General features: G+C 39.2%; 1 protein-coding gene and 1 long non-coding RNA gene across 5 annotated transcripts in view; one reads left to right on the forward strand and one right to left on the reverse strand.

Annotated features, from left to right (window-relative positions):
- The window catches only part of GALNT13 (polypeptide N-acetylgalactosaminyltransferase 13), a 555,668-nt gene extending 541,119 nt beyond the window's left edge, over positions 1–14,549 (forward strand). For all 4 annotated transcript variants that reach the window (XM_060178155.1, XM_007520879.3, XM_060178154.1 and 1 more), the window contains one exon: positions 13,550–14,549. In XM_060178155.1, the coding sequence (XP_060034138.1) occupies positions 13,550–13,690 (141 nt within the window). In that variant the 3' untranslated portion in view covers positions 13,691–14,549. The remainder of the gene's footprint in view (positions 1–13,549) is intronic.
- Positions 1–25,129, reverse strand: part of LOC132534283 (uncharacterized) — a 125,140-nt gene that overhangs the window by 13,624 nt on the left and 86,387 nt on the right. Inside the window, exon 2 of the long non-coding RNA XR_009546008.1 lies at positions 8,879–8,966. This is a non-coding gene — a long non-coding RNA (uncharacterized LOC132534283). The remainder of the gene's footprint in view (positions 1–8,878; positions 8,967–25,129) is intronic.

Below are 25,129 nucleotides of genomic sequence, written 5' to 3' on the forward strand. Positions count from 1 at the left end.
CCTTTCTTTATCCTTACTTCTTCTCATTGTGACTATGATGTGTCTTGGTGTCTTCAGGTCTGGGTTGATTCTGTTTGGTACTCTCTGGGCCTCTTGAATCTTGATGTCCTTTCTGTTATTCAGGTCTGGGAAGTTTTCTTCTGTTATTTCCTCTAGAACATTTGCTTCCCCTTCCTCTCTTTCTTCCTCTGGCAGGCCAATTATACGAATGTTACTTCTTTTGAGATCATCCCATATGTCTCTGTTGTTGTTTTCAGTGTCTCTCAATCTCTTTTTAAGCTCTTTCACCTCTTTCTTTGTTTTCTCTAACTCATCCTCTGTCTGACTAATTCTGCTTTCTGCTTCTGTTAGTCTGCTTTCCCTTGCCTCAGCTTCTTTCTTCATTACAGCTATTTCAGATTTCAGTTCTCTAATTGCCTCAAGATAATCAGTATTTTCCTTGGGTGTCTCAACTGTTGTTTCCCTAATACTGCCATTCCTTTCCTCCAATGTTGTTTTCATTTCTGTGATTAATAAGTTTATTGTTCCTTGCATACTTTTCTTATCTATGGTTACTTCTGGCTGATCTGTAGTTTCTTCTGGGCTCTTGTCTTCATTCATTGGAGTAGCAGTTTTGTTTGTTTATAATCTACCCATTTTTTTTTATTTATGTGTTTCTTTTTTTTATGTTCTGTTGTTCCTCAGTTGTTGTGTCTTGAGTACAAGTAACCCTGTACTAAATACCTTTATGACAATTGCACTCACCAACCTCAGGAATTACAGTAGCAACTGAAGCAAGTATTGAAGTAGTTTGATTGTTACCAGTTAGCTAAACAATTTCTCCAATCTGTGAAAAAATAGTAACCAAATCCCAGTGAAGAAAGAAAAAGAAAGGATAGCAAGAATAGACAGTTATGCAAATCTACTACCCACTGTATATTCTAGGGATAACAAGAGGGGAAAGGGAACTAGAGCAGAGATACACACATAGAGAGTCCACTCTGAGTCAGATTTCTTCCCCAAAATAATTCACAAATTCAGACAGGCAAAGAAGAAAGAAGAAGTGTATGACAAGATTAAAAAAAAAAGAGAGAGAGAGGGAGAGACAAGAGAGAAAAAAGGGAAAAGATAAAAAAAAAGAGCTGTAATTAAAGAGCAGTGAAAGGAAATTCCCAAATGTGTATCAGTGAATTCAGAAAAGCACACTGTTGGTGTGGGGGCTGGGGGCTGTGACTTTGGAAGCTGTAGTGATTAAGGAAGAAAGGATGACAAGAATGAGAAAAAGAAAAAGAAAAGAAAGAGAGAGAGAGAAAAAAAGAAAAAAGATAAGAAAAAGAACAGTAATAAAAGGGCAGTGAAAGGAAAGGTTTTTTTAATGTATTTATTTTTAATTATTTAATTAGCTATGCGGGGTGAGGTGGGGGGGGTTGGCTACTTAGAAAGAAAAAAGGCCAGAGGTTTCAGAAGGGTATAGACTTAGAATTAATGATACTCCCTGGTGGGACAGGAATTTGGTAAAGAAAAGGACTGGTTATGGGGGGGGGCGGGAAGGAGGTATGCTTGAAAATTAAAAGGAAGAAAAAAAATTTTTTTTCCTTTTTTTTTTTTTTCCCTTTTTCCCTACTCTAATTCTTAACCCAAATTAAGTTATAGTCACCTCCTTGGTGTCGGCGTTAGGACCCCTTATTGGCTGGCCTGCTAAAGGCAGAAAATCCTACCGTTTCCAGAAGATGTGATCAGAGCTCAAGCCACTGGGAGCTTCTCAGTCCGCCATCTTCCGGCACCCCCCCCCCATACATCAATATTTTAATGGAACTTTCAAAAAAAAAAAAAACAACTTTTGAATGCCATTGTACTTTGCATGGTGTTGTATTTTCTTTTTTAAAATTTTTATCTTTATTTTTTTATTGGATAGAGACAGCCTTCTGGGAAGGGGTCAATAGAGAAGGTGAGAGACAAAGAGAGAGACACCTGCAGCCCTGCTTCACCACTTGCAAAGCTTTCCCCATGTAGTTGGGGACCAGGGGCTCCAACCCGGGTCCTTGTGCATTGTAACAGGTGCTCTCAACCAGGCCTCCCACCACCCTGCCCATTGCAGTTTCTCAGGAAAACTTCTTGAATTTGTACATGGTTCAAGTTTGGTTCTCTAGGAGGTATGCATATGACTAAGTTTGCTGGACTTTAACTATTCTTCCTTTAAGACATAAAGACAAATACTTGAATTCTCCCTGTATTGTAACCGTGTATTCTATGCAGGTTCCTTTGTTTTCTCCATTTTTTATTCGTCATCTTTTAAATAATTTAAATATTTTATTTATTTACTTATTTTTGGATAGACGGAGAGAAATTGAGGTGAGGAATCAAATGGGAGGGAGAGAGACAGAGAGCCTGCAGCTCTGCTTGACCACTTGAGAAGCTTTCTCCCTGCAGGTGGGAACCAGGGGCTTGAACTTAGGTCTCTGTGCACTGCCACACATGCCACCACCTGGTGTGCCACCACCTGGTGCCCATTCACTCTCTTTAACTACCTTTTTTTTTTCTCCTCAATTACTCTTGGTTATCACCATGATTTATATGAAACCTACAGAGGACGTTTTCTATAATAATATGTGTGGGGAGAGCTGGCTGCTTAGTCAGATTTCGACCTCCCATAAGGAAAAGCAGAGATAAGGGGTGGGGAAAGTACTCCTGCAAGGAGTGATTTTTTAAAAAATAAGATATGTTTTTCTTTACTTTTTATTGGGTCTAAAAATTATGTTGTCTTGCACTAAAAATAAATAAATTGGGGACCAGGGTGCAGATCACTCCAGCAGAGTTCACACATCAGTGAGTGCACCTGATGACATCACATGGGCGTGCTGGGGGCTGGCTGTGGGGGAGAGAGGGGAATTTCATGAGCCGTGGAGTGGTACTGTCAGGTCTCTCCTTCTCTGTCATCTCTCTCCTTCTGTATCTTTCTCTTGCCTTTTATCTGAAATAAAAAACTGTGGCCACCAGGCGCAGTGGAGTTATGCAGACAGCAAGCCCCAGCAGTAGTGCTGGGGACAGCTAAATAGGCCTAACACATATTTACTGGGAGAGGGGAAAGGATGCGTGAGTGTATGTTTATAAGATGAAGTAATTCTGAGTTTTAATACCATTTTCAATCTTTAGAAGTGTTTTTTCTGCCTTTATTTATTAGAGATACATAAAAGGGAGAGATACAGAAAAATTAAGGGGGGGTTAGATAGAGTCAAAAAGAAACAGAGAGACACTTGAAGCCCAGCTTCATCACTCTTAGGGGTTTGTTTCTCCCTGCACCACCACTTCACTGTTTTAAAGCCTTCTCCCTGCAGGTAGGCACCAGGGACTTGAACTCACATCTTTGCACTTGATAAGATGTGCTCGCCCCATCTGGGTGCATCACCACCCAGCCTACAACTTGTTAAATTTTCAATATTAGGGAGTCGGGCTGTAGCACAGCGAGTTAAGCGCAGGTGGCGCAAAGCACAAGGACCGGCATAAGGATCCCGGTTCGAACCCCGGCTCCCCACCTGCAGGGGAGTCGCTTCACAAGCGGTGAAGCAGGTCTGCAGGTGTCTAGCTTTCTCTCCTCCTCTCTGTCTTCCCCTCCTCTCTCCATTTCTCTCTGTCTTATCCAACAACGACAACAACAATAATAACTACAACAATAAAACAACAAGGACAACAAAAGGGAATAAAAAAATATTAAAAAAATATATTTAAAAAAATTGTCAATATTAAATCACAGTGTATGTTTTTACCAAGTTAAAAAACAAAACAAAACATAAGGTAGTAGATGGGGGATGGATTAGATGGTATAGCAGGCACATACCTTAACGTCCAGGCAAGCCTGATTTTGAGCCCTGACACTACATGGGAGCATCACATCAGGGCAAACTTTCTGAGTGGGGGAGCACTGTTATGGTATCTTTCTATCTCTACCTCCCTCTCTCTATGAATATGCATATACATATGCATATATGAATACACAGATGTCCACATTTATAAGTAGCTCTTTATATGCATCTGTAGGCCACAACAAAAAGACAGTGAAATGAGTCAGCAGGGAGTGGTGTGATCATGTATTCGTGATGCCTTGGTCCTGAAAATAATAGTATAGCAGGAAGTTATGTGGTGTCTCTCATCTCTTTCTTCCTCTCTCTCAGAAAATAAAACAATGGACCAGGAAGCACCTCAGTAATAACTGTACATGTGTGAGATTCTGCCATACTTCTTGTGGGGAGGCCTCTCTTGGGCACAGACTCCTGGCGTACCTGCCATGTTTCACACTAGGTGCAGGGGCCTAGGAGAATGTTCCAAGGAAGCAGGAGTGAGTCAACTGGGTCTTTCTCAGTGTTCATAGCTAGAGACACAACAAGAGATCACCAGAGGAATGTCTGATGAACAATCTGTTTATTGAACAGCAAGGCAGGCCTTATAAGGGGTTGTAGGAGGAACTGACATGTGTACACCATATATGGTAGGGAGGTGAAGGGTCTGGGGAGGGTCAGGACTTTTCCGATAATTGTTGAGCCAGAGGTTTAATTGGATAAAGGAACGAGAAAGCAAGGTTATCAGTAACCAGCAGCCAGAGGGGGGTCCTGAGGGCAGAGAGAAGATAGATCAGATATGATCAAAGGAATGGAATGGGTGGGGAAGTAGGGAGGGGACTTTCACGCAAAGCAATGATTATGGAGATTATAAGAGAGTGGAGTGGGCTACTGTGAGGCAGGGAGGCTGATAGGCGGGGCAGATCCTGGAGGCCATGTCCCTCCTTGCTCAACCTCTTAGTAGAGAGAGACTGAATGGATTGATCGTGCCCCTCAGGCACCCACCTTTCAATGGGGGGGTCCCACCAAGCTCTACTGAATCCTCACAGTTCCCTACAAGATTCCAAGTTCAATCAAATAAACCTATATATGTGAGTCAGAACACAGAGAAATCACATGACATAACAATAATTATAGTGATGATACACTACATTTCTGGAAATTTCAGCTTTTATATACAAGGTAGATTTTGTAAAGAGGTCAGAAAAAGAATTTTTAAAGACCCTAAAATATAATACTTATTTTTAGAAGTTTTTTTTATTTAAGATTTTAGTTTAGTGTCACTATAACCTACAGGACTGTCCCAACTATTGCTAAACAAAGTGTGATTTCTGAGTCTGGTAGTATCACCTGGGAACTGTTAGCAACTAGAAATCTGAGATACCTCTACTGCTGTTTCCTTTTATGACGTTATTAATCATTAGAGGTTAATGATTTTTCAGCTACAGTTTCTCATCTACTCATACTAGGTGTCTGTCAGACATGCTCTCCCCTCAGCCTATGTCCTTTTCAGCCATCATACAACAGAGCCCTCCCTCCACCTATAATTCCCTCTCTCCCCTTTGTCCCCAGAGTCCTTTGCTTTTTTTTTTTTTTTTTTGCAATACAACAAACCCGGTTCAAGTTTTACTTTGTTTGCCTTTTCTGTTCTTGTTGCTTAAGTTGCCTAAATTCTTGATGCCTCTAAGTGAGGTCATTAGGTTCTTGCTCTTCTCAAAGTCACTGACTATCAAAGAAATGCAAATCGAGACAACATTGATGTATTGCACCAAAGTAAAAGACTTGGGGCTGGAGGTTCAGGTCTTAGAACATGATGACAGAGGAGGATCTAGTGGGAATTGAATTGTTATGTGGAAAACTGAGAAATGTTACACATGTATAAACGACTGTATTTTACTGTAGAGTATAAAACATTAATCCCCTAATAAAGAAATAAAAAAAGTAATATCAGTGAGATACTACTTCTGTGAGAATGCCATACATTAGAAGGGGCAGTGTCCCTCTATCCCCACAACTTCTCCAACATTTGTTGTTACTGTCCTTTTTCTTTTTTTTCTACACAGTTGAAAAATATTCCCAATTAAGGAAAATGCATAGATGCACTTTAGAAGAGGACAAGGGCTCTGGGAGGGACTGGAGGTAGACAAGAGATTTTGGCCAGAGATGTTGACAATGGACAGAGAGTAATTGCCAGGTACCTCCATTCTACTTTTCCAACCAGAGGAAAGTAGTGAATGACTGGTGTAACTTCTTTATATGATTATACACTGTTGACATCAAGGACAACACTACTTTTGGAGAAGCCTGTGGGCTGGTATAGTTTCAAAGCAGAATTTGGCAGGGTTCAAGGAATCACAGTGCAGTAAAAAGCCTTTCAGTTCTCCCCTTTCACCCTTGATACAGAAAGAAACCAAGCACAAAGTTCACAGCACCAGTGGCAGAGGCAGGGTATCTAGGGCCTAATAAAGTCATCAAAGAGGTCTACATATTGGTACTGTTATGGGCCTCGTAGTGTGGAAAGTTGTGGTGTTTCATAGTCTTGTCTCCTATTGTTTGCTCAGTTTCAGGATCATAAATAGCAGTAGCGTTGTAGTAATACCAGCTTCAGTGGCATGAGAGCAGAGAATTTTATTTGAACTTTCAAATGTTTTTTGAGTCTCTACTGTTACATCTGTTTTCTTGTATAACCCTTACAACAATCTTTAAAATAATACTATTCTTATTTGTTTTACTCATACTAGTAAACTGGAGCTTAAAGTGTTAAAATGCCTTGTCTAGATTTTCACACCCTGGGTTTCTGGCACTAGATTCAGTAATATTTCTATAACATTATACTGCAGGTGGGGAGCACAGTGGGTTAAGCACATGTGGTACAAAGCGCAAGGAACGGCATAAGGATCCAGGTTCGAGTCCCTGGCTCCCCACCTGCAGGGGAGTTGCTTCACAGATGGTGAAGCAGGTCTGCAGGTGTCTATCTTTCTCTCTCCCTCTCTGTATTCCCCACCTCTCTCCATTTCTCTCTGTGCTAGCCAATAACGAATGACATCAACAACAACAATAATAACCACAACAACAAGGGTGACAAAAGGGGGGATAAGTGGCCTCCAGGAGCAGTGGATTCATGGTGCAGGCACTGATCCCCAGCAATAACCCAGGAGGCAAAAATAAAAAGCAATGCCAGTACTTTAACTATTACTCTCTAGTCACCATAAGGCCACCCCATCAGTTGGGGCCCTAATCGGGGAGTCCTGAGATTCCCAAACACACAAGTTGGGCCTAGACCTCGAATAAATCTCTCTCTCCATTGTTACCAGTCATTTTATTCTCATTAAATTAGTTCAGTGTGAGAGCGATCTGAGCAAAACTGCAAGATTTCTCAGCATTTCAAGCAACTGTCGGGTGAATCACCTGAATGCATGGTTCAAAGGCTATTGCCACGAGGCTGAAAATTATCAATAGTTATGAGTGCACATTGTAAGGAATTGCAAGAGGGGGACCTAAAATATAAACATTTATGTTCAGAAAGGTCTGTTGTCTGTCCTTCCAACTTGATTCAGGTTTCCTTGTATTCTCTTTGGATATCATCACTACTGTGTTCCAATCCCTGTGACATACACATTTCCCTGCACTAAGTGCACACACTCACATTCCTTTCTGCATGTGCACGTGCAACTTTCTGGGATAGCCTGAGGGTGCTTCTTCCCAAGCAAGTGCTCTCTGGGTTGGAGAGAACTCAGCTGGAGCCAACCTAGGCTGCTGCGTGGGAGAGGGATCAGGAACTCGTGCCAGGCTAGTGTAGCAGGAGAGAGACTCTGGGACCTTTGGAGCTGGAAGGCAATCCCAAGTGTGTATTATCAGAAGAGCAGCAAGCCAATTTATTCTCATAGGGTGGAAACAGGATGTGATGTAGGGTGGAAACAGGATGTGATGTAGAGAGGGTGGAGTGAAAAGAGAGTGGTGAAAATCAGGGTGTGTCTAGGAGAGGGGGTGGAGCCAATAGAGAGTTCGAACCGTGGGGATTAAACCAATGCCCTGCAGGCAGGGCGGTTCTTAGTGAGAACCTAATTTTATAACAGAACTCTTACACTTAACAAACACTGCGACAAAGGACAACAAAAAGGGAAACAGGTTGCTAAAAAGAAGTCCCTTGTATCAAATATCCCCAAGGGTCACAATCTAAGGAAGATTTTTCTGTATGTAAAATGTTGAATTCATGTTTATAAAGATAATAGAAAATTACATTTAGATATCCTCAACACCTTCTTTCATTTACCGTTATCAGAAAGCAGGTAAATGGGAATATAATGTCAAGGTAAGTCACATGTTACTGGCAACACAGCCATTTCCCTGTGTCGAATTCCTAGTAAAAGCAGCGGTTTGTTTTGCCTTTTGAAGGCCAGGTATGGGGCTATACGGGAAATGCACTGCCTTTCTGCATTTCCATTAACTCATATTTGTAATTCTTCATGTAGAATCACATAGTGAATAGATCTCTAGCTGATAATTTGCATTTTTAGTTCTTTGTTAAAAGCATCGGATTATTAGCTTATTATATTCTATCAACATCAAATTCTATGCTACTGACCTATTGGTCACCTTGTGAGAGATTGTTTTAAATAACAACACTATTATTTCAATGTTTAAATAACTGTCCAATTATTCTTAATCAATAGTGTAAAACTTGTTGGATTTTCTGTTAAATTAAATAGCTGTAACAGTGCATCGCATGATAGTTACTGTCTTGCAAATCGTTTCTCCTAATCAAATGATTTGGGGGGGGGTGTTTATATTGTAATAAACGAAAAATGACTGATTCACTGAAGAACTAATAATACAGATGTCAGTTTAAACTATGGTACTAAAAGATTCAAAGGAAACGCAAGTAACTGTTATTACATATGACAGTGAACAAAATGAGAGTCAATTTGGACTGTTTCAGATATTTAACTTTCTGTTACAGCTAAGGAATCAATTTCTTATCTCCCTGTGGTACCTGTCTGTTTGCACACCACACCCACCACCAATTTGGGTCCTTCCTTGCCAAGGTGCACTGGGTTACCCAATACCTTCCAGCTCGCTCCCATTTCAGTTCCTCTTTGGAGTCCTGTCCTTGACAAGCTTCTGCAGTACACCACAGCTAGTCTAAGCCTCATCCTGTGTAAAAGTAACAATTTTTTACTTAGTGCTTAAAAATACAAGGAACCAAAGGTATTATCTAAATTTTCTATAACATTTGATCTTGTTTTGTTACATAAGCTGCTTCCCTAACCTGGTTTCAGTTTATTTTCAGTAGTAATATCACCTTCAGAATATAATGTTTAAAGACAAGAGTCCTTCATTTTTTTTTTCATAGATGACTTTAAATAGAATGATCATTTTCTAACTCCCAGGAGACACTACTGCTTTACACATCAGAGAAAACAATTAACAATGCTGTATTGAAAACAAAAATCAATTCTAACTTGAGTTTACATTACACTGATTTCTAGTAATCATTTAAGATAAAGGAAATAGGAAAAGACAGTTCGCTATGTGCTATATGTCAACCCATGTGTCACATAGTCTTAAAAACTGAGTTTATATGACAGTTTCCAGAAGCTGTCAGAGGCATTTTCAGTAAACATGACAAGACCCATTTATTTAATAAGTATTACCAATAGAAAAAACACACAGCCAATATAAAACTTCCCGAGTTCTTAAATAAACAACATAGGAGAATATATATCAATAAATAACTATTTAAAATGAAAGAAAATTTAAATAAAATTACTGTGTTTTTTAAATGAAAAATTTATCTCATGAAGTTATCTGAGAACTCTAATTTAAAAAAAAAGGGAAGTACCTAGAATGAAAGTTCTTTTAACTTTTTAAATAATTATTGATGTGATAAAGATTTTGGGAGGCAATGTAATAAGTTTTTTTTTTCTTGCCACTCCTGACTTTTTTCAGACAGAGAGGACACACACAGAGAAAACTAGATCCCAGCACTGGATATGAAGGGAGGGGCTCCAACCTGGGTCAGACCCATAGCAAAGCAGATCCCTACCCAGGAGAACAGAACACTCCTACCCATCTGCAAATGTATTCTTTATGGAAATTTTTATATCGCATATATGTCGTGGTTCTACACTTCATGAGTATAGTGGGTTGGGACGCTGTTTATGCTGTATGCCAAGAACTATATTTAGTTTCTTGTTTATGTCAGATGACATGCACAATCACAACAACTAGGATCTTCAATATTAACAAGACATTTATAAGGAAAATTTCATTCTAAAAGTAAAAAACCAGGGAGTCGGGTGGTAGCGCAGCAGGTTAAGCGCAGGTGGCCCAAAGCGCCACGTGAGAGCACTACAATGCTAGTGATGCTCCCGGGAGGGCAGAACAGTGCTGTGGTATCTCTCCTCTTCCAGTCTCTATGTGTGAAATTAAAATGAAAAAGTTTCCATAAGAAAGTTACTATTGTACACTCATGAGACTTTGCCACCAAAAAAAAAAAAAAAATTAAATCCCTTACGGTAGAGAATTCAAATTTGGTTAGTAACCTTAAAAAATAAGTCTGCTTAAAAAACATATCTATGGAATGAATGGTGTTATTCAAAATAAAATTCATGAAAAGGTTGCTTCTCCTATCTTTGTAAGTCACTTAGTCCCCATTTTACTGTAGGATAGAAGTCCTTCCAAAGGTAAATCCAAGGGCTTGTATCTATTAAACTGCCCAGGAAATGCCATTTAATTCCAGCAGAGTTTATTTAGTCCATGGGTATTTATAGCATGGTTGAATTAATGAATTTACAGAGTACTTTGCATTGCTTGGCACTGGGGTTGATAATGTGGTGACTATGATCTGTGGTCTTTCTGGAGCCAAAGTTCCTGCAGAGGAAATATGTGTAAAGCCAGAAACAGATAAATAAAGTCATGATCAGTTGTGCACCGTTATGAAACCAGATAGAGCGGATCTTCTTTTTTTCTCTTTGCTATTCATCTTGACTGACAGAAGGTTATGGCGATGCGTAGTAAGATCCCTTTAAGACTAACAGGTGAACGTATAGAAGAGCGTAAATAGTCTGAGTGTCATGTAGCACAAATAAAGCAAAGTCAAAAAGCTATTCGTTGCTAGAGTTTCCCCTGGCACTCATTTAAACCTAAGTCAAAGGAATGAGGAGTCCAGAGATCTTAACTGAAAATTCTCTGGGCTAATCAATTTTGAAATCTCATTCACTGAATAGCTCATTAACATACTTTGTTAATTTGATGAGCATAAAGAATATAAGCTTTTCTATCCCCGAGAAGGTGATTTGTTAAAAACATTTCCTTGGGCGGTAGCGCAGCAGGTTAAGCGCATGTGGTGCAAAGCGCAAGGACCCGCGTAAGGATCCCGGTTGGAGCCCCTGGCTGCCCACCTGCAGGGGAGTCGCTTCACAGGCGGTGAAGCAGGTCTGCAGGTGTCTACCTTTTCTCTCTCCCCCTCTGTCTTACCCTCCTCTCTCCATTTCTCTCTGTCCTATCTAACGACGACATCAACAACAATAATAACTACAACAACTATGAAAAACAAGGGCAACAAAAAGGGAAAATAAATAAATATATAAAAAAAATTTTTTTAATTTCCTCATTTGATCTCAAACCTTTCTCTCTCCCTCCCCTCTCCCTTTTAAGAAAAATATTTAATAGGACAGAGAGAAATTGAAAGGGAAGGGGGAGATACAGAGAGGGAGATAACCTGCAACACTGCTTCACTACGCCTGAAGCTTCCTCCCTGCAGGTGGGTGAGGCTCTTCTCTATATTGTATTTGATCTTCATTTATTCCTCCTAAATGCAGCTGACACTAAAGCTGTCTAACGAATTCAACTGGCAGCTCCATGGACACAGTGATTTTGATGTGTGCCTTCCATGCGTATCCAGTGGAAATCGTAGGTTGCCAAGAATGATTGATTGATTGCTGCCTTTGTACTTCGTTTTGTCATTATGCGTTATTCTCTTTGCCAAACAGACCCACACTTTTCTTCACACAGTCACCCAGTCCTGTCTCTCAATAAGTCAAGGAGCCGGTGGCCTCCAGAATCCCCACTGCGGAAACGTGTAATGATAACCCTTTGCAAAAATGGCTTCTAAGTAACGACACAAGAATGGAAGTTTTTAGAAACATATTTGAGAATCCTACTGATAACTTTCTCTGATAATTTTGAAAGTTTGTTTTTCAGATTTTATTGAATGCATTTTCGGAGTCTTGTTATATTCTGTTGCTGACGTCTGAAAACTTCTTGAAAATATCTTTTTGTGCTATTGATGGCTTTATTTTTTTCTGTCTTATATTTCTATGCTGCTTGTTAATCTGGAAACTGTACACATTAAATAGTGTTTACCATTAAGTTATCAGTGTTTTTCTGTTTTTTTTTTTTTCTTTCTGATGTTTATATGTAGAAACTTACTTGATGGGATATACTATGACACCAGCTCTATTTTAGGATAAGTGTAGACATATTTGTATGGCAAGTGCTTTTGCATTAGAGCTGTAAAAATCAATGTAAAAGTAACACAGCCAAGATCTCGGTTATTTTTGGATCACTGAGTTTTGATCTGGTGAGATTTAATTCATATACTTTACACTCAATTGTAGCATATTCTTTCTAGAATTCACCACTTTAACCTGAAACTTTAAGCAAGTAGATTGTTGAAGACTGAGTAACATATAATTTTCTATATGTTTATGAAGTAAAATATGTGTAAGCATTTAATTATGGTGGTGGGTTAGATATAATTATGATAATAAAGTGCTTTTTCTCTTGTAATTTGTGAATGCCTGTTCAGTAAGCAATGAAATCTGCCAAAGATTCCTGGGAATGATTTTGTGGCTTGTACAGATTTTCACAGATAGTGAGCAGGGGAGTATGAATTCACAGATGTATCCAACTCTAAACTAGCTGCTTTTTCTATTACATAGTATTAAAAATAAGAGTAGTTTGGGGAGCCGGGAGGTAGCACAGTGGGTTAAGTGCAGATGGTGCAAAGCGCAAGGACTGGAGTGAGGATCCTGGTTCCAGCCCCCGGCTCCCCACATGCAGGGGAGCCGCTTCACAGGCAGTGAAGCAGGTCTGCAGGGGTCTGTCTTTCTCTCCCCCTCTCTGTTTTTTTTTTTTTTAACCAGAATACTACTCATCTCTGGCTTACTGAGGATTGAACCTGGGACCTCAGAAGCTTCTGAGATGAAAGTCTTTTTTCATAACCAGACAATCCTTATGCTACAGTGAATGTGTCTAAATCACAGCTACTTTGCTTTGTTTAATCTTTTTAAATGGGAACAAGTTTGTTCAGCCGGGTCACAATTGTGATATCTGTGTGCTACCACATGGTTACTGAATAACAAAGAAAACTATGCTTTGGTTGAAGTTTAATAATATTTGTAAATTGCAACTGAACTTAAAGCCTTCAAGCTGCCTTTTTGCAAAGGGAGCTGGCTGAATGTGAGGTCCATGTATAGTAAATGTCAGCCAATCTCTCAGTCATCCACAGTACAGGTATATCAAACAATGCTGACATATTGCTATATGCAATGGAAGTGTTTTAATGATTAAGCCATGCACCAATGTTTGATTTCTTCCAAATGTGTCATGGTGTTTGTATTAAGACAAATTTAAAAAGTCTTAAAGAATTTTTCTAAAGAGTATGTTTGATTCAATGTGCTGGTGGAGATACAGCTAAAACAGGTTGCGCTGATTGTTATTATCTTTCACAGAGACTCACCTTGAGGCATGTTAACAGTAACCAGTGTCTTGACGAACCCTCTGAAGAAGACAAAATGGTGCCTACCATGCAGGACTGTAGCGGAAGCAGATCCCAACAGTGGCTATTGAGGAACATGACCTTGGGGACATGAAGACTATTTCCCCCTGAGTCCTGCAAGTGTCGACACTTTTGTTTTTCCATTATTTCAATGAGGGAAATAGTAACTTTGTTGAATTGAAAGTTTTAAAATCCTTTTAGTATTCTAAGACACAATTGTTTATAGTTCATTTTTAGGAATGTTTGCTTATTTCCCTACTAAAATTTGTATCAGATCAAGGAAGCACATAAAAATTTCAATAACAGAAAACTATTATTAAACATCAGAGCAACTGGAAAAAGAATAATTTGTTTGCTTTAAAAAAATTCTCTATTGCCCTCTTTTCACAGGATTAATGGGGGGACATTTTAATTTTTTCTTGTCACAGTGGTTGAAAAAAGAGAAAATGTATATGCTTTATAAAATGTCTTCACTATGAAATATTATAATTGTTTTTATAAACGCACTGTTTCTACTGGGCATTCATGGAAACTCCGTCGGATTCCTGCATCAACAAGACCACATGCAGAGTTAATCCTAAGTAGTAAACTCATAGTACAAATTATGTTTCAAGTTTTATAGAAGTGGAAAAATCAAATTGTCCATTGAATTATTTAAACAAAAAAGAAGAGAACATGTAAATTCAATTTAAATACTTGAAATCAGAAGAAACAAGATTAAACTAAATTGCAAAAGTCAAATCATACTACATATTAAAAGCTTCTCTTTTGGGGGACTTAGTTCACTCCTACAACTATTTGAGGATAATGTTCATCTTAGTCCCAAACTGGATGGTGAAATCTCAATCCTTAGTCACCTTCTGTGTCATGTAAGCTATACAGTCACTTAAAAAATATCTATAAATTTACTTAATAAGAGAGACACAGAGTAAAAGAAAAATGGGAGAAAGAAAGATAGGAAGAAAGAAAGGAAGGAAGGGAGGAAGACAGAAAGAAAGAAAGAAAGAAAGGTTAGAGACTGAACAGAACACTGTTCAGCTCTGGCTGATGGTAGTGCTGGGAGTTGAACCTGGGAGCTCAGAGTCTCAAACGTGGAAGTCATTGCTTAAGCATTATGTTGTCTACCCACCCTCTACAGAGTTCCTCTTTTCTTTACTATTACTTCTCGCTTCTGCCTCAGAGAACTGACAAAGTGTTAGCCCTAGTTTTCAGTTCTTTGGCATTTGAAGAATTTAGTTAAGTCACTATTCCCTTTTCTTTTTTCTTTATTTTTTATTTAAGAAAGGATTAATTAACAAAACCATTGGGTAGGAGGGGTACAACTCCACACAATTCCCACCACCCATTCTCCATATCCCACCCCCTCCCCTGATAGCTTTCCCATTCTCTGTCCCTCTGGGAGCATGGACCCAGGGTCATTGTGGAAGGTCTGGCTTCTGTAATTGCTTCCCCGCTGAACATGGGTGTTGACTGGTCGGTCCATACTCCCAGTCTGCCTCTCTCTTTCCCTAGTAGGGTGGGTCTCTGGGGAAGCGGCGCTCCAGGACACATGGTGGGGTCTTCAGTCCAGGGAAGCCTGGCCGGCATCCTGATGGCATCTGGAACCTGGTAACTGAAAAGAGAGTTAACATAGGAAGCCAAACAAATCGTTGAGCAATCATGGATCCCAAGCTTGGAATAGTGGAGAGGAAGTGTTAGGGGGGTACTCACTGAAAACTCTAGTGTACTTCTGCTTTCAGGTATATATTTTGCAGTAGTTTATGGATACGTGTGAAAATGCTCTCTCTCATAGAAACTGGTGTATATCTAGGTTTTGGGACTTTGTTAGAAAGTGAACCACCTGAGATGGAATTAGAGTATACTATGAAAGGAAAGGTCTCACCCGAGTAATGAAGCTGAAGGGTTGTCATTCCACACTATTCCCTTTTAAATGATATATTAAAATACTATATTCAAGGCTATACTATGATATATAAATTATTCATTCACCAGGAGAATCAATTCATTATACATCAATTTAACTTTTAATTAAACTAATTGGTACTGTTTACTATAAATGATGGCACATGAAATATGGTTTACAACCATAATTGACTTTCTTTTGTATGTTCTATTTCCATCTTAAAACTCTTTGTGTTCAAAATACATGGACAGAAGACATGAATATGAAGAAAACTCCTTCAATAAAATTGGTGCTAATAAATTTTATGCTTGACACCAGTTAAGATGCCCATAAAGTTGCTCTAAATGTATTTTTTATATTTATTTTCCCTTTTGTTGTCTTTTTTATTGTTGTTGTAGTTATTATTGCTGTTACTGTTGTCGTCATTAGATAAGACAGAGAGAAATGGAGAGAGGAGGGGAAGGCAGAGAGGGGGAGAGAAAGACAGACACCTGCAGACCTGCTTCACCGCCTGTGAAGCGACTCCCCTGCAGGTGGGGAGCCGGGGGCTCGAACCGGGATCCTTCCACTGGACCTTGCGCTTTGTGCCACCTGCGCTTAACCTGCTGCACTATCTCCTGACTCCCTAAATGTATTTTTCTTTTATTAGTAAGAGTATACTCAGCAGCTAAAGGAAAGTGGAGGGGGGAGAATAAGCATTCTCTGGAGGAAAAGGTGCTGAGTCTTTGTTCCTCACATTTTGCTGAAATGCTGTGCCAGAAACAGTAGTCGATTTGGCCTCACACAAATTCTGTATCTCTCACTCACAAACATATTATGCCCCCCACATCACACACACTTCTTTAAAATGAAAAGGGTATTTTCTGAAAAAACATTTCTTCCTCTTGTGGTTTTAGATTAGTGCGGTTCTCTAACTTAGGGCATTCATTTCTGTCTATTCCTTAAGCGACTGCTGTCTTGTCACCTTGAGGTCTCTGGTCCTTTCTGAACGTCTCAAAACTTTTGTTTGTCATTTCTGGGATTTCATTGTGCTTGGCTGACTTTTTAGATGGAAAGAAAGTGAAAAAGACAAGAGGGAGAGAGGTAAAAACACCACAGCACTGAAGCTCCCTCGAATGCTCTGGGGATGGACTAGAATCTGGGTCATCTGATGAAAAAGCAAGTGAACTGTCCAGGAAGCGCTGCTGATGAGTCCAAATGATAATATTATGATGATGAATGTTAGGTTATTCTTTTTTTCCTAAAGAAAAAATGTGTAGAATACAGCAAAGTTCTTCAAAGGAAACTGTGACTCCTGGCACGCGGTAAATCGTTGCTTCAAAGTGATGGCAGCCCGCTGAGTAAGCTGTGTAGCTTAACAGGCGTTAGTTCATTCCCTTTTTTTTCCCCCTTGCCCTTCTTAATGTATGCTGAGATATCCCTGCACAGCATCCTCCATTATACTTACAACGCTTTAACATGCAAGACTGTTTTGTTTTGTTTTGTTTTTGCACAATCTGTGCTGCTTATTCTGAATCTATCAATCCTACATAATGTATGTAGAAAAATGGTTAATCACCAATTTTTCAAAACTTGACATATTGCAACAGCATTTTGAGTATTTGAAAGTTCATACTAGCCATACCAAAAATACAGGGAAGAATGAAAACTGTATGAATTCTCTGCCACAAGAGACTCCTTGAAGAACGCTCAGATGGTTTGAGCACGTTAGAATGTCTGACATAGAGAAGCCGGCGTGAAAATATCGGAGAACCCAGAAAGCAATACCTGGCATGTCTTTGTTCAAAAATATTAGCGCATTCAGTATAACAAATTAAAATCATGACTGCATTCACAATGTGTCATTTTATACATTTCGCACCCATGGAGCTAAATAACACGTGTTTTCAGTGATCTCAGACTTTCCTTACGGTTTCTAATCCGTTGCAACTAATGCGAGCAGGGGTGAGGGGAGCTGGGGACTGGACCGAGGGTTCTTGCGCTTATCCTGTCTTTCCGCATACGACTATGTTGGCTTAACCAGGTGTGCCACTGCCCGCTCCATTCAGAGATCTCAGTTCATCTTTCCCCTTTCTCTTTTGTCTTTCAGTCCCTCAGCAAATTCCCTTGATTTTTTGTATTTGTGATATAACTAGAAAACAACCAAATACCACATCCACGGTGTGTCACTCACTACCTCTAACCTTTGTAACTGCTAACTGCCTATAATTAGTTTCCTGATTTCCTAACCTCTCCACTATTCTCAGTATAACAGCCATAGCGATTCATCAGACACAACTGATGCCACTTCTCTGCTCTACCCCCTCCATGTGTTTCTCTAAGCCATCTTCTCCAGGTGGTATTAAAGGTGATTCATGAATGACACTTCAGTACTTTATCGAGACATACACACACCTTCCTAACTGTATCTCCAACCAAGCAAATCGCAAGTTTCTGCCTTAAGGTTTCCTTTCCTTGTCTCCACATAGGTCTTATTCCCTGTACATGCTCTGATAAGCTCTCTGTTTAATTCTTTATTTTTCTGTTGCTCATTATGCCAGGTCCCCTGCATTGCTTGATGCTGTGGTCTATTTACGTAATCATTGTTTTGCCTGCAGGGTATTGGTTTAATCTCCACTGGTTAGTTGGAAGCTTGCTACCTTCCCACTCTTTTCTTCTCTCCACCCCCTCTCCTAGCCATTTCCTCTTCCGACCTGCCACTTCCATTTTAAAAGGGATAAAGGCGTTTCAATAAAGGCATTGCATTGCATTCCCGCTCAGCCACAAGTTCCTGGTTCCTCTCCAGCGTCACTGAGTAAGCAGCAGCCCAGGTTGGCTCTGGTAGAGTTCTCTCCAACCCAGAGAGCGCATTCCAGGGAAGAAACACCCTCATGCTAGCCCGGCACCTTTCCACCTTCCCAGTCATCCACATTTACGTGGCATACTCCCAATATCACCATAGAGGTGTAAATGGAATCTCCATGAGAGCCAGGACTTGGTAAGTTTTGTTCACTTCTTTATGCTCAGTAATCAGTATAGTTCTTGGCATATCCTAAGTGTTCTTTCAGCATTTCTTAATAAACTGAAAAAAATGTGTGTAAATTTTATAATGTGGTATAGCATCATATCTCTTCTGCACACTATTTTAAATATTCAAAGGTAAAATTTAGTAATGAGTTTAGGATTCTCATAACTTTGCCTCCCAATGATAATGTCCCTCTTAATATTCTTCACATTAAAGTATGGGCAGTGCTTTGCCCTCTAGGATAAAATAATCTGCCTTATGGAAATGAAATATGACCTTTTATAAAGACTCTGCTATATTATATAAGTTACTTCAAGGAGAAAAAAATGTCTTTCATCTTTATTTTTTGGTTGTGTTCAGTGGTCGAGTGTGAATACATAAAAATGTTTACTTCCCAAAGGGAAAGATATGTTGTTATGTTACAAATCATATATGTTTTTGTGGTTTCATAAGTTACTTCTAAATTTATTTTCTAAGTACAAGGATATGAATAAGACACAATAGGCAAAGGTTAGGAAGGATAAAGAAAATTGATGATTTTTCTTCTAAAAACAGACTCATTTTGCCTACAGATAATAAGACTGAGAACACTTGGTACCATGACTTACCCAAGCACTATTCCTAGAACTCATTGTCAATACAATTTAATATTATATTCAACTGAAAAGCACTCAAAATGTAAGGAAAGGGCATAGTAATGAGAAAAAATTCTTCACTAGACAATATGTAATGTACATGGATTCTTTGGAGATATGTAACTTGTGGGGGGCAGACAGTGGTACACCTGATTGAACACACACATTGCCATGTGTGAAACCACAGGGTTCAAGCCCCCGTTGTTCACATGCAGGGGGAAGTTTCAGGAGAGTGAAGGAGTGTTTCAGGTGTCTCTTATTCTCTCTCCCTCTCTCCATCCCTCTCAATGTCTCTATGTCCTATGAAATACAAAATATTAATAAAAATCAGTGGTGGTTAGGAGTGGTAGATTTGTTGTGCAGGTACTAACTTGTAGCAATAACCCTGATGGGAAAAAAATAAGTTATATGACTTATCACTATGTTTCATACTTAAATAAGATAAATTCCATAATACCTACAGTAAAAATGAAGAGGATAGTGAGAAAAGGGCATGCCTCATGAACATCTTTGACAAAGTGAGGGAAACAACACCTCCTCCTTAGTAATTAAGGGAGCACACTCTCACCTCAACTCAATTTTCTTATAATTTGGTTTACGTGAAGCATAACATAGGCCTAAAGTTTACAGAAGGGCTTGGACTGCCTCCTACTGGGAAGATTATGTAGGTTCGAGGCCATAGGGCCTCAAAGATTGTGGGGTAATAAGCAGAGTAAACAGTCCATGGGTGCAGTTACAGCATGATGCTTATAAACAACCTGAAATAAATAAATAAATAAATAAATAAATAAATACCAAAGAGGCTAAGACTTCCAACTAAAAAGCAACTGGACACACTTTACCTTTTACTTTTATTTTGCTAAGAGGTGAAGAGCAGAGTATAGTGGTCCGGGAGGTGGTGCAGTGATAAAGCTTTGGAATCTCAAGCGTGAGGTCCCGAGTTCGATCCCCGGCAGCACATATGTCAGAGTGATGTCTGGTTCTTTCTCTCTCCTCCTATCTTTCTCATAAATAAATAAATTTTTTTTAAAAAGAGCAGAGTACAAATTTAGTTCTCTGAATCTGAAAATGCTGGTCCCATACATTGCTTCCTACCACCCATTGAAAGGTCTTATCTGATCACAACCATTTTACTTGCATTTCACTTAGAAATGGCAAATACAGTCTCAGAGGAGGCAATGTTGTACTCATGTCGAAATTACATACCAATGTGAAAAACTACTCAGAATTTAAGAAGTGCAAGATTTCAATGGGTATATTACCCACAAGCTGTCACTGCAGAGCTGGTATCTGCAACTCTTGAATAAATTTACAGTGCAGTTGGGCAGCAAAAATTCAGTTTCGTCTTAAGGCAGCTTTTGTTTGAGTATTCAGTGACTGTCCACCATTTTATTTTTATTTTTCCCTAATATGGAAATAGATAAGATCAGCTCTTCTTATGTTCAGGCTGCTCTTAAAAAGCAAGCTATTGTAAGAATTTAAGGGGCTGAATGACAAGCAGCAAAGTGTCTTAATAGTGTGTGTAAATTTGTGTCTGGCTTGTGTTTTATATTGTTCAATTAATTCTAAAGACCACTTTTATTGTATTCATTCAGAATATCTCTATAAAATATCAGTGATAGGAATCAGTGCTTTTGTTAAGTACCTTTTAAGATAAAGACCATGTTTGTGATGCTTGTCATCACATTAAGTTTTCATTTTATATGTGTTTTTTATCTAAAGAGAACACGTCACTTAATGTTCTGTTTTTTTTTAATTTTTTAAAAATATGTATTTATTTATCTATTACCTCTTGTTGCCCTTGTTTTTTTATTATTATTGTTGTAGTTAATATTGTTGTCCTTGTTGTTGGATAGGACAGAGACAAATGGAAAGAGGAGGGGAAGACAGAGATGGGGAGAGAAAGACAGACACCTGCAGACCTGCTTCACCACTTGTGAAGCGACTCCCCTGCAGATGGGGAGCTGGGGACTCGAACTGGGATCCTTCAGCAGGTCCTTGTGCTTTGCGCTACCACCCTGACCCCATCACACCTACTTCCTGGTGTGCACTTGTCTGTCTCTCTTGTCCAGGAGCGCCATGGTGCATTTCAAGTGCTAAGAACACAGTGTAAGTTAATAAGGCAGCTTTATCCACACCAGCTTTAGGTAGGTCTATACCGTACTGTGTTTTGCTTTCCTTCAGGACCTGGTAGAAATGAAATATGAATTGTCATTCTCAGTGAACCTCCTTTCCATCCTTCTCCTTAGCCAGTGAACTCTTGAATGGTGCTCTGCTGGGGCACTCTTTTATGACAAAACGATAATTTTCTCCAGAAAGTGTATTTATTACCAAAATGCAGCTTATACTAAAAAAAAAAAAAAAAAAAAAGCAGAGCTGGTGCAGTGCTGAAGCACTGAACTTCCAAGCATTGGGGTCTGAGTTCAATTCCCAGCATCACGTGCCAAAGTGATATTCTGCTCCTCATTCTCTTCTCTCTATTATGAGTAAATAAATCTTTCAAAAAGGTGGTGACACATCAAGTACAGCACACGTGTTCCAGTACACAAGGACCCTGGTTCAATCCGGTGAGGTCACCTGCAGAGAGGAAACTTCCCAAGTGGTGAAGGAGTGCTGCAGATGTCTACCTAGCACTCGCTTCCCTCTCAAATTCTCTGTCTCTATCCAAAATAAAAAAATATTTTAAAAGACCAATTATAAAAAGAGAGCTGACTCAGTTTATGCTGACAAATCTGTCATTTTTTTTTAGTGAAAACTCAATTCGACATGCAGACATCCATGTTATAATGTTCACTACCAATGAGGCGATGAGCTTGGTGCAGCAAACAGTTTATACAAATGCATCAAATAGTTTATACAAAGTTGAGGCTAAGAGAGCAACAATGTCTAAACAACAGGTCACAATAAAGACAAATGGCACCTGGGCTTTCAGCATCAGACACACAAGCTGGAGAAGTCTGTGGACACTTGCAACACTTTGGCCTTTAAAGGATAACATGGAGTTTAATGACAATAAGAAATCATTTCAAAATTCTTTTTCTACTTATGTAATTATGGGGACCAGAATGCTTAGCTAGTGATTGTTTTGTTGTTATTTTTTCTCCTCACACACTTAACTTAGGAGAGCTTGTTTACATTTGTAGAATTAAAAACACATGTTTCAGAAAAATCATTGGTGGAAGCTTAGATGCTCGGACATGTTTACCTTTTTCTCTGTCTCTATCTCCTTTCTATCTTTCTGCAAAGTCAGTCCAACTATTACGTGGTAGTACGAAACTACTGTCAGCTGCACCTCAGTAAGAATCATTTTGATTCTGGTGAAAATATGTAATCAGTTTTAATCAAGTTCAATGTATGTGATTAACTTTTTTTGTTTTGTTTTTGTTTTTCAAACATAAATCCCGTCATCCTGGGCTGGCAAAATAGTTCACTTGAATAGCGCTGCTTTACCAGATGCTTGGCCCAGGATCAAGCCCAGCCCCCATCACATTGAAGGAAGCTTCAATGGTATGGTCTCTCTCTCTCTCTCTCTTTCCCTCCCTCTCTCTCTGCCTCTAGCTTTAAAAAGTTCCACCATTCATATCTAATTATATCATTTATAAATCAGTTTTGCTGCAACTTTTTTTTCCTATCTGTGCTCTGCCTTTAAAATACTTTCTTTAAAAATTTTCTAAATTATTGTATAATGTAGAGTCTACATAAGGAGACAGAATTTCAGTTTTTTTCCTGAGACTGACATCTGATATGCAGGTGGACCCAAGTTATTGTCTGGGTATTGGTTGTCATGGCTGGAAAAAGGACCAGAAAGCTGGATCAGAGGAGAGAGTAGCTCCCAAATATGGGAAAGGAGTATAAATATTGTTGACTGTAAACCCCGTTGATTTGATCTGATCTGGGGCCCATATTCAGCTTAGGAGCCTATGTGACCTCTGCATCATTCTAGATCTGAGCTCCTATTCTGTGGTCATGAGTAGGAACAGTCCAAGCTGCCCTAATATCGACAAAATTATTTCTAGTTTCATCATTTAACCGACAACAGTATTGTACTGTTATATTAGTATAAATATTAGTATAATACATATATTAGTATATATGTACATATATTAGTATAATATACATATATTATATATGCATATGTATTATATATGTATATGTATTATATATGTATATGTACATGTATTAGTATAATGCCACACATATTACATTTAAAAATCATAATGTTTAATAACCAACATATATAAAGAGCTTGCCAGACTCAACAATAAGACAACAACTCAGCAACAAGACAACAAATAACCCCATCCAAAAATGGGGGGAGGACTTTGGACAGAATATTTACCACAGAAGAGATCCAAAAGGCTGAGAAATTGAGGAGGTAGTGGGAGATAGAGAGAAACACACCTGGGGCCCTGCTTCACCACTCGTGAAGCTTTCCCCCCACAGGTGAGGACCAAGGGCTTGAACTCAAATCCTTGTGCACTGTAATGTGAGCATTTAACCTGGTGCACCACCACCTAGCCCCTGTTACTGACACTCTTGAATGCCTTGGTACCTAACGCATCTCTCTCACTCCTTACTCCCTTTTCTTCCCAAAACATAAACAACGCCCTATACTCGCACTTTGTTCTGTCATACTCTCCCTACCTGTTCTCCCTGTGTTCATTAATACCAATATCTGGCAACCATCAACCAGAACTTCTCTGATTAAAACCTGAGCAGTAACAGATGTTATTTTCCAGACATATTTCTTCCACTCCACTCTCACCGTAGCTGCTCCTATCTTCCACATGGATAGATGTCAGCTAATAGGCCAGTCGGGTTGCATAAGGACCCTCATGGGACATGGACAGTGCATTCCTTTCCCATGTGTACGTACGACCCAGGGTTGAGGCTGGCCCCCACCACACTGGAGGAACACAGGCATTATAAGGCTTTGGGGAAGGAGAGGGAATGCTGGAGGAGGGGAAGGGGGAGCAAACTTCAAAGCGGAATGTTCCTTGCAACAAATGGCAGGAACCAAACTGTGTTGACTCACTTGTGTTGACTCACTTGATTACTGATAAATGGTTTACCTAAGGGGAAATGGCCTGCCCAGGGGGGAATTAACATTTGTCTTGAGGGGTTCCGTTGTCTCAAAGCTTATCATCTATAAAGCAGAGAAATGGCTCCTGGCAGGCCCCCACCACACTGGAGGAAGCTTTGGTACTGTGGTCTCTCTCTCTCTTTTTCTTTTTCTCTGTGTCTTTCTGTCTCTATCTAAAACAAAAATTTCAGTATCTCCAGAGTGGATATATGTTTCTACGAATGTAGTAACACTGAGAGAACTTTCTCTTTAAGTCTGATTATTTTTTTTTTATGAATCAGAGAAATACATTAATATGAAAGGAAGAGGGTTTTGGGAAGTGGAAGAAGGCAAGGACATTTCTAATAAGGGTCAAACATTTGTTAATAATGAGTCATGCATTTTTCGTAATAAAAGAAAGGTTCTGATTAAGGCTGTAACTTGCTTAGCAGGTTTATACAGTTTTTAAAAGAAAGAAATATTTTTTCCAACTCGGCATCATATATACCAAATCTTCTGGTATTTGGACTAGATGCAGGCTGAGATGTTTATTCTCAATCTTTTTTTTTTTTTCATTTTTTATTTATCTTATTGCCACCAGATTTGTCATTGAGGCTGGGCTCTTTCGTGCTGAATCCACTGCTCTTGGTGATCATTTTTTTCATATATATATATATATATGGAGAGAGAGAGAGAATTAAGAGAGAAGGGAATGGGGTAGAGAGAGGAGAAATAGATAACTAGATATACCTGCAGTACTATTTCAACACTCCTTAAGTATCCTCCCTGTAAGTGGGGGTTGGGGAATTAAAACTAGGTCCCTAGGTCCTTGTGCATGGTAACATGTGAGTTTTACCTGGTCTGCCGCCCTATGGCTTTAATAGGCAGATGCCTTTTACTGCTGAAGGGCTCAAGCAGCTCCCCACTTA

This window comes from Erinaceus europaeus, chromosome 18, assembly GCF_950295315.1.
Source record: "Erinaceus europaeus chromosome 18, mEriEur2.1, whole genome shotgun sequence".
NCBI lineage: Eukaryota > Metazoa > Chordata > Mammalia > Eulipotyphla > Erinaceidae > Erinaceus > Erinaceus europaeus.